Below are 9,787 nucleotides of genomic sequence, written 5' to 3' on the forward strand. Positions count from 1 at the left end.
AAATGGCCAGAAATAGAGAAAGCAGCGTCAGGGAAGAGACGTGAACTGGTTTTACAGGGTCCAACTATCGACGGGAGAATTTCCTCTAACAGGGACTCGCCTCAGCTATCTATTCCCTCACCCTGCTGAATTATCTGGAAGTTAGCCAGTGCCCGAGTTTGACAGAGATCCACGAGGACATCCAACATCTGACAAACCTTCAGAGCCTCATCCTGTGCAGAAACAAGCTGACATCCATCCCGAATGTCGTCGGTAACCTCAAGTCCCTGAAGGTCCTGGACCTTTCAGTCAACAACCTAAGGGTTTTACCAGAGGGAATCACTCAGTTAAAGGAGCTAAACACTCTCAATGTGAGCTGTAACAGCCTGGAGGTCCTACCAGAGGGACTGAGTCAGTGCACCAAGCTCTCCACCATCAACATCTCCAAGAATCGCATCACCGCTTTCCCCGCTGATTTCTACTCCGAGCGACTGGATCTCCTCAGCACACTGGTCGCTTCCGACAACGCCATTGAACAGCTGAGTGGAGATATTCACAAGCTAGCAGCTCTAAAGGTGGGCCGGACAACATGGTTTTAAATGTTGTTTGAATTGCTGGTACACTGTTTTGAATTCGTCACACGGTCACGTTACACTCCATACACCAAGCAGCTCCTTTATAACGTTACTGAATATTGATAGATGTCCTCTTTACGAGGCGATTTTGTTTAAGGAAATGGCCTCTGGGTGGATTAAATGAAGCCCGAATATCAGAGGAGCTGTCACTGTTTGCGATGTGTATCTTAAATTATAGCTAACGAGGTCTTACATTTACCAGTGTGTAATACACCACAAAAATGTCAGGTTTTTAAACAGAATTTGGCGAGTAACGTTAACCTTCACTCCAGAGACTGATCAGTATAGATCTGTGCAAGCTTAAGTTCAGTATACCCTTGTCTTTTTGTGTTTTTTCCTTTACACAACTCTTACTTTGGGTCAGCTGATGCTCTTAGGCCCAAAGTGAATGCACTTATGCACTTGCTTTTGTCCCCCTCATGCCCGTCTTCCCAGGTGCTGGATCTCTCTAACAATAAGCTGAGCGAGATCCCCTCCGATCTGAGTGACTGCCCCAAGCTTAAGGAGATCAACTTCAAAAGCAACAAGTTGAACGACAAACGTCTGGAGAAGATGGTCAACGGCTGCCAGACCAAGTCCATACTTGACTACCTGAGAGGAAAAGGAAAAGTAAGACAGGGGGAGGATGGAGGCGACGTGGACGGGGGTCGCAACACAGACAAGGGGAAAAGGCAGCAGCAGAGGAAGAAGAAGGAGAAGGTGGCAGGCGAACAGGATGAGTTGGAGGAACTGAACAAGATGGTGGTGAGGGTTCTCCATGTTTCGGACGCTCCTACAGCACTCACAGTCAAAGTGAGTGAAGCGGTGAAAGATGTTCGACCCTACTTGGTGTGCTGCGTGGTCAGAGGCATGAACCTGAAGCCTGGGAATGCTCTCAAACGATTCCTGGTGGCTCAGGTAAGGTCAAGCCCCTCACAAGGTGGCATACATTGGACCATTTTAGTGGTGGATGACTAATAAAATAACAAATTGTCCAGTGTAGTCCCAAAAAAGATTCACCTGTTGTTTTTCTAGACAAAGCTTCACGATGACCTGTGTGGTAAAAGGACCACTGCAACCATTGCATCTCACGATGTGCAACTTCTCAAAGCTCCCCTGATGTATGATGTCAAACCACCTACCCAGTTGAAGGTATGCTAAGGCTAAAAATCTTTCATTTGCAGCAATCAAATAAAATAAATATTGTCATGTTCAAGTTTGCTTCAGTTGCTGCGTGGTCCATTGCAGTTGTCACTGAAAAGATCCAAAAAACACAATGTTTGTTAGATTGTGCCGCTAGGTCGGAAAGAGATGACGGCCGTCGAGCTGATAAGACACCTTCAGCTGGAGGCTGACGAGCTGAGGAAGCACAAGAAGAGGCAGAACGTCACTGGTCTCCACAAGTCAGTACAAATAACTCACAAGCTTTTTGGTTAAAATCTTTATGTTGATCTCACATGAACTGATGTTCAAAATAAAACAGAGCTTTATATAAAAGACACAAGTATTAAAGAGATGCACATGTCATCTGTATAACTTGCTTATTGATTTGTTTGAACACATGGGGGCAGTATAAGGATGTTGGACCACAGCTTTAGTCTGATTTATTTCAACCTCAGTGTTTAATGAGCCATTGGTTTTATTAACATCTTGAACACATCATCTTTATAAGCCCATATTGTGTCTGCAGGTAGTTGAAATCAGTGTGCATTAATAAGAATTGACCAGTGTTTAAATTGTTGATTTTGATAATTGACATGCCTGGCTTGTAAAAAGTTAGAAAAGCAAAAGAATGTCACCTGCTGTGCATCTATTGCATTTGCCTAAGTCCTTTTTATTATGTTGTCTCTCTCATATAGTCTCACTGCTATTTAATTTTTTTTACAGATACCTGCAGATTTTGCAAGGTAAAGCACTCTATCCCTGCCTAGTGGATGCAGAGGGGCAGGTGATCTCTTTCCCACCTATTACCAACAGTGAAATAACCAAGGTGTGTGTGTCTAATTTACTGTGGTTGTCATTATTGTGTCCTTTCAGAAGAGATGATTACATATTAAATGCTGTCATATTGTACAATTGTTAACAACAAAAAAAATGAATCCATTAACACAGCTGATCTTATCTTAGTGTCTTTTCATGATACAACAGAAATAATTACCTGATCTGCTGATTGCACTTTACAGATCAAGAAGACAACCAAAGAGCTGTTCTTGGAAGTGACGAGTGCATCCAGCCTGCAGACCTGTAAAGATATTATGGACGCTCTGATTGTAGTAAGCGTCTCTTTTTCTCTCTTTTCTCTATCATTAAAGAATAAGTCAAGTTTATTGGAACTTTGCAACTTTTATTTTCACAGTTTTGGCCATTGTTTCTGTGGTGTTCTAACATCCTTATCTTTCTTTAAATTGATCTGGGTCCAAGACTGGGCTTTTGTCATAACTGTTCATGGGAAAATTTCAAATACAGACACCACTTGTGATAGATGTCACATATAGATAATCTGGATTTGTTCAGTAGTTTGTTGCTAATTTGATGTGGAAGATGTTGAAGCTCATGGACAAACATTTTAACAGATGGACTAATATTACAGTGTTCAGGCCCTGCTGGTGGAAGAGCAAATTGGCTCACTACAGCTGGTGCTGGCCCTGTAGGCGGAGTTACGCCAAGGATAAACCTTTTCAGAATCCCAGAAATACTGCACTGCTCACACTACGAGACATTTATGTCCCAGACTACTTGTTATGTTGACATGAGGAGGCGTACAAAAAATACACAAACATTATTCCAGTCATTGTTGTTCAATCCAGCTGGATATTCAACAAAATGTTAGTGTGTCCACACTAATTCTAAGCAGGTTTTGAAAGTTGTTGATGTTTTTTAGAAAGTATACTGAATAGTACATTTTGAGCTTTAGTTTTGAACCTAATCCTCAGACATCAGGAGTTTTCATCTAAGAGATATATTTGAAGAAAACAGAGACAATCACATTTTTTTAATACGGTAGATTGAGTGTCACATAGTTCTGCATTTTTTTTCACAATTTGTTTTGCAATACAGTTTAAATCCATCTCTTAAATGCAATAACAAATAGTGCAGGCATTTTAACGATATGTCCTGTTTCCGCACAGAAAATGGCGGAGTTGAACAAGTTCACAGCAGAGCATCAGGAGGAGGCGGGGTCGGACGGAGAAGGGGAAGGCCCGCAAGAGCCGGCCGCCAGCCGCGAGATCTCCAGCGAACTGATCGTCCAGCAGGTCCGAACGGTCGACCACGACGGGAACCTGAAGGTCGTTTACCCGTCAAAGACCGACCTTTCCAAAGATGTCAGCAACTTGACCGTTATTTGGTAGTCGTGCTGCGGATGTCCTCTGATGTTTACACTCACTCACGTGTTACATGAAGTCATTTTAACAGATTAATATTGTGGGACATTAAGGCTAACATTTTGACAACATACAACAAACTGACATCCGTTTTACTTCAGGGAGCACATAAAATCAGATCCTATAGGATTTTTTATGATGAAAATAACATCCAGCAGCAGTTTGATTTTTAGTAATGAGTGTTGCCTGGTGACGAATGTTAACATTTCTGATTAATGTACAACATTTTGAACCACATCTGTAATAAATCCTGTTGCTTCCTGAAAGCACAACAAGCTTACTGTATGTCCAAGTATCCTTTTTTTTATTATTATTTTCTAACTGAAGGCAACTTGTCCTTTGGTCAAATTAATGTTTCTGACATTAACTTGGACAGGTCATTTATTTGTAGTACTGGAAGATTTGGAGATATCTCAACTTACAGTAATGCCATTTTCTCTTTAAGCAGCAGAAAATAATGTCTGAATGAGACTTGATGCCGTTGTTCATAAGTTTATTTATTGTATTTCATATGCCACACACATTGTTTGCTGTGTAGCTTGAGTGGCTGGAGGTTTGTTTTCCTTGTTCAGACATTGTCGCTACAGCTGCTAATGCTAGCTACCAAATAGTTTGGATAGTGCATCACTTCCTATGCAACAGGAGTAGGCGAAATGACAGGTTGTGTGTGTGGTTGTGGAGTGGGCAGCTTCTTAGAGAGACGGGCAGTATGAAAGAAAGGGGGTCAAGAACATCCAAGAATGATCGGTTTGCCTGACAGAAGATGCATCAAACTGTAACAAAATAACAAACTGACAAATGTATTTAATTCATAGCATGTTTATTGTGATGACTGAAACTTCAGTACTGCTCTGGACTGAGGCCAGGATCTGTAAAAGAACAGAAAATATTTAATTCAGGCAAATAAGTGACTGATGGTATCATGGCTTTCTTATCATCAAAATTGTATGAACATATCTCTGTATCATGCCATGTCATTCCCGCACCCTGCACCGCCCATTTGGCTGTTCATCAGAGTGACAATACTTACATTCACATACGTAAGCCACCTCAAGGTACTTGTAGGTGCCGACACAGGGGTCTCCAAACTCTGAGCTGCTTACGCTGATAGTACAGCTGTTTTTCCCATTACAGCTGTGGACGCAGAGTGAGTGAATACAGGCTTGAATGCACTTTGGAGTATACAAAATGGTATTTAAAGAAGGGGAAAGTGAACGCAATTAACATCTTCAAATCTGCATAATATGTGTTATATAAAGCTGATTCCCTTTCCATCAGCAGTAATATATCTTTTTGGTGCAATACAACACAGTCTGTAAACTGAACTAACACTTCACTGGTGTGCATGCTCCAAACACACAAAACATCTATGTATTTTTTTGTACATATTGTGTGGCTTGTACTTGGCCTTGGGTGTTACTTGAGCATAGAAAATACCTCCCTTTGTGATCCCTTTCTTGCCTATTTGACTTTCTTCGTAATGGACTAAAGTAATCTTGCAAAAATATGAACTTATCTACCTGTGCCAATAGCAAATTGTCTTTTTAAGTCTTGTTTTCCTTATATTTACCAAAGAGCATGCAACTGTACCTCTCAGCAACTTTGCTAGTGGGATCTGAGCAGTAGACATTTTCAGTCTCAGAGGCAGTCTTTTTGTAAGAGCAAGTGGTCTCGTCACGACGTCCGTAGTTAGCACCGTAGACAAATATGACCTGACCATCATCTGTTAAAAAGATGAAGAATTGGCAAGGCAGAGAGGACAGAAATGCAGTTTAGAAGTAGGCAACCAAAGAAGCAAGTCGTGAAATACTGAGATTAGTGTTCAGATACAGTGGAAATGCAATCGTGCTAACTGTTATCACATTAATATTCCATAAATGAAAAAAATGTAATCTTACCACAATACAAATGTGCCAAAGAGTGCTCGCATGTAACAAGATGAACTGTCGAAGTAACATGAATGACATCACATTAGACACCACACTATAAAACGTCCAGCTGTGTTTCACTGTTTCATGCAGACATGTGACTGACTTGCTGGGAAACAGGTGTAGTTGGTTTCCAGATATTTGTAGATGCCATGGCAGGGATCGGAGGTACGAACAACATTTGTGTTAAATTCACACACCCTCCTGCCGTTACACCTATAGGAAAAACCGTAAGAGCATGTTTTCAACACAAACCTAACACTAGTTTCTGGTGTTAATAGAATACTATAGTAATTTGGACTAATATCAGAGACTTTACTATTTAATCCCCAAACAACTGCAATATATTGTGTGAAACGAAGACTCGAGTGTTTGAGATACCACTCATGTTAATATACAGTATAATATAATAATAAATGCAAAGGAGTGAGCAGTTTATAAGTCTCTCAAAATGTTCGACTTGATCCAAACCAGTCTGGCCTTTGACACGGTGAACCACCCAATTCTTCTGTTCACCCTATCTGAACTAGGCACCGATGGTACAGCGTGGTATGACAGCAGCCACATCAAGAATACATTGTGCAAAATGTATATTTTTTACTCTGTCGCTGTTCATGTTATGTGTACCTTCTCTTGAGGATTTCCACTGTGCCATTTTGAGAGCACTCCGTGTTGGCAAGCTGTTCTACAGATCTGCCCTCACTGCAGGTCTCGCTGTTTGCACGTCCGTACATTGCTGCCTCCACATTGATCACTCCCATATCTGTTACACACCGAGGTAGACAATAAGAAACCAAACCATGGGGAAAGTGTTCTTCTAAAGATTTAGAGTTTAATATATTTGATTACATAAACATAAAAATGTTTTCTTTCATAGTAAACTTTAAAAGTCAAAGCCTCTGTATGTATAGGTTTGTGGTTGTGAAAAGATGGGGATGGGGGACTCTCTGCCATTGGTGCGTATAGAGAGTGGATACTTTATCTGAAAGACAATGTGGCGCAGTTCAGTCATACCACAGCTCAGGCGCTGGACATTTTGGACGTCGGCACAGGTGATAACTCTCTCTGCGGAAACAACTAAAATAACAAATATGAAAATTCAAGTTGAAGTGTGTTCATGCCACAGCCTGTGTAAATAAAATAAATGCAAGCATTCTCTACCACATTCACTCAGATATTTACCTGCTGTCATGACGAAATATATTGCTGCCCGCACTGGAAAAGAAATATCATTGTCACACTGTGTCAGCCAAATATTAGCACAACTTACAAGGTCTTGCGTTAAATAATTAAAAATAAAAGCACAAATGTTACTAATAACAGTAACGATGGCTCTGTTCTATTTAAGCATCCCAGTAAGTCATGACAATGTGACAGTGAGAGCATCATAGCACGTAAATCATGTAAATTGACCTAATTAATGTTATTAGTAACACCTGTGCTTTTGCTGCTATGATGACATGTCAAAAAGTCTGCTGTGCAAAAGCTGTGAATATATGTCAAAGAATAATTTCCATTATTCACCTTTCTCTTACCTGTAACTCAGACATTCAACATGTGATTGTACATAAAAAAAGGTACCGTAAATCGTCCCACACCACTAAGTTCTAGCCCAGTCAATTTTCTTTATGATATAATGAGTAAACTGACCCCAAATCTTAACAAAACTCAGAAACAGTCAGATGAGGAGTACCTAATCTCTAAAAAAAAATCATGTCGTTGGGCCACTTAATAAAGGAGGAGAGGTAGATTTACATTCTCTCAAAATAACCATTTTAGCTATAACCATACAAAACATTAAAGCCTTCTCATATGCAGTTTTAGGGAGCTTTCAACAACCCAAAACTGTCATATAAGTAAATGAAATATTTCCACCTATCATTTTTCTTTACTTCAGGGTAAAACCACATATTATGAGTCAGGGTCCTCTCACCTGATTTCCATTTGTCACCAATATCAAAAACTGATGAGAAGTTTCTAGTAAATCTGGTCTTTGAAATTGTAATGTGATGCATGACCTTAAACAGTACTAGAGGAAGTTTGGCATTAATGGAACCATCTTTGTTCCTCTCTATCCCCTCATCCCAAACCTCATCATGATATTAGATGTTTAAAATGCAATCATTGAAATGTTAAAGGTAATAATGTCAAACTGAAAATGACACTGCTTAACAGAATGTCTTATTGGCAGGTAAGTAGAAAAAATACGATGATTATTATAAATAAGAAAACATTTAATCAATCAGGTGTGCGACTGTTTTTATGGCAATTCCGCTCATAAACTGAGATATCTGTTACTCCTAGCGTCCCGTTTATGTGCCTGAAAATTTAAAGTGCAACAAGGTTTGTACAATCATAGGCACACACAGTCTCAAAGATGACGCCACCCAGCACCCTGTAACTCTAAACAGATATTAAAGCTTTTAGTAGGAGAAATCTCACTTTTTTTTATATGAACCCATATAATTGTTAGTTGTGTACTCACACAGTGTGGTGCAGAGTCTGAAGCGAAGCATGGTTTTAGAAGATCCCGTCTGAGGTGAACAGTAGGACTGATGGTGGCTGGAACAGACACACGTGTATTTATTGTGCTCGATCAGGAACTGTCTTTGTGTGAAAGATAATAGCTTGACCTTGTGCAATTGGCTCTTATCCATATATGTAAAATGTGAACACACAATTAAAGCCAGAATTTAATTTCCTGAACACTCTAATGCATCTGGTGTTGTTTTTTTGTCTGGACTTTCAGAAAGACCTAGAAACACCAGACACTGAGAGTCACTGCAGTGGAGCTTAACCGGAATCTTTTTATACTCATGATTTAATGGGATTCATGAAGCTTTGCTTGTGCACATTTCTTTAGATTTTGGAAGAAAATTATTCGCACAATAGCAAAATACCTCATTTCAAACTAACAGAAGACACGTGCTGCTTTCACCCGATGTCATCTGGGATTGGCTCAAGCCCCACCGCAACCCTGCACACAGGATAAGCGGTTGACGATGGATGGATGGATGGGTGGATGGATGGGTGGATGGATGGGTGGATGGATGGATGGATGGATGGGCGGATGGATGGATGGACGGATGGATGGGTGGATGGGTGGATGGATGGATGGGTGGTTGGATGGATGGATGGGTGGGTGGATGGGTGGATGGATGGGTGGATGGATGGATGGATGGATGGGCGGATGGATGGATGGATGGATGGGTGGATGGGTGGATGGGTGGATGGATGGATGGGTGGGTGGATGGGTGGATGGATGGGTGGATGGATGGATGGATGGATGGGCGGATGGATGGATGGATGGATGGATGGGCGGATGGATGGGTGGATGGGTGGGTGGTTGGATGGATGGATGGATGGGTGGGTGGATGGATGGGTGGATGGGTGGATGGGTGGATGGATGGGTGGATGGATGGATGGATGGATGGGCGGATGGATGGGTGGATGGGTGGATGGATGGATGGATGGATGGATGGATGTTGTGATTTCAGTTTCTACTTGAGTGATAACAGGATCTGCAAAAATCAGATAAAAGATTGACTTCAGATGAATATTTAAGTTTAAAGTTTATTAAAGTGTAAAATCACCAGCTGTGTGGTCCCAGTACACTTTACAGAAAACAGAGACACATAGAATTTGCAGAAAAAGAAACACATAAGAAACACACATTAAAAAACAACAATAAAATAGACAATTATAAAAGCAACTTGCTCTCATTTCGCATCTGTTAAATGTTCACCTGCGGTAATATTTGTTCTTGTAGTGTACTTAATTAGCATATATCATGGTTATCAACAGTTGAGTCAAAAAACATTATGAATGGAAGTTTCCACTCACATCTTAAAATGCTTGATTTGAAAGAGAATGTATTCTAATT

General features: G+C 40.6%; 2 protein-coding genes across 2 annotated transcripts; one reads left to right on the top strand and one right to left on the bottom strand.

The window, feature by feature from the left end:
* Positions 1 to 6: 6 nt before the first annotated feature.
* LOC119915379 (leucine-rich repeat-containing protein 47-like) lies at positions 7 to 4,256 on the top strand (the record flags this gene model as incomplete). The annotated part of the gene is given in 8 exon segments (XM_038734898.1): positions 7 to 88; positions 91 to 554; positions 1,050 to 1,511; positions 1,629 to 1,745; positions 1,881 to 1,996; positions 2,481 to 2,583; positions 2,777 to 2,866; positions 3,722 to 4,256. Coding segments are annotated over 8 exon segments (1,656 nt in total), but the record flags the coding sequence as incomplete, so codon positions are not given.
* A 519-nt stretch (positions 4,257 to 4,775) lies between these two features.
* Positions 4,776 to 8,493, bottom strand: LOC119915380 (L-rhamnose-binding lectin SML-like). Its single transcript, XM_038734899.1, has 9 exons — positions 8,390 to 8,493; positions 7,087 to 7,119; positions 6,919 to 6,981; positions 6,532 to 6,667; positions 6,011 to 6,120; positions 5,875 to 5,919; positions 5,567 to 5,699; positions 5,007 to 5,110; positions 4,776 to 4,845 (listed from the first exon to the last, which is right to left on the bottom strand). The coding sequence occupies exons 1-9, from the start codon at positions 8,418 to 8,420 to the stop codon at positions 4,817 to 4,819; spliced, it is 684 nt and encodes a 227-aa protein (XP_038590827.1). The 5' UTR covers positions 8,421 to 8,493; the 3' UTR covers positions 4,776 to 4,816.
* Positions 8,494 to 9,787: the final 1,294 nt, after the last annotated feature.

This window comes from Micropterus salmoides, unplaced genomic scaffold (genome assembly GCF_014851395.1).
Source record: "Micropterus salmoides isolate LMB-PRFRI ecotype aquatic unplaced genomic scaffold, ASM1485139v1 Ms_hic_scaffold_2096, whole genome shotgun sequence".
Lineage (NCBI taxonomy): Eukaryota > Metazoa > Chordata > Actinopteri > Centrarchiformes > Centrarchidae > Micropterus > Micropterus salmoides.

Excerpts from the sequence above, each read along its gene's own strand:
- LOC119915380 (XM_038734899.1), bottom strand. The coding sequence starts at position 8,420 with ATGCTTCGCTTCAGACTCTGCACCACACTGT. Across the intron at positions 6,668-6,918 it reads TGTCCAGCGCCTGAGCTGTG|ATATGGGAGTGATCAATGTG; the intron begins GTATGACTGAAC and ends GGTGTGTAACAG. Across the intron at positions 5,700-5,874 it reads TTTGGCACATTTGTATTGTG|ATGATGGTCAGGTCATATTT; the intron begins GTAAGATTACAT and ends TCTTTTTAACAG.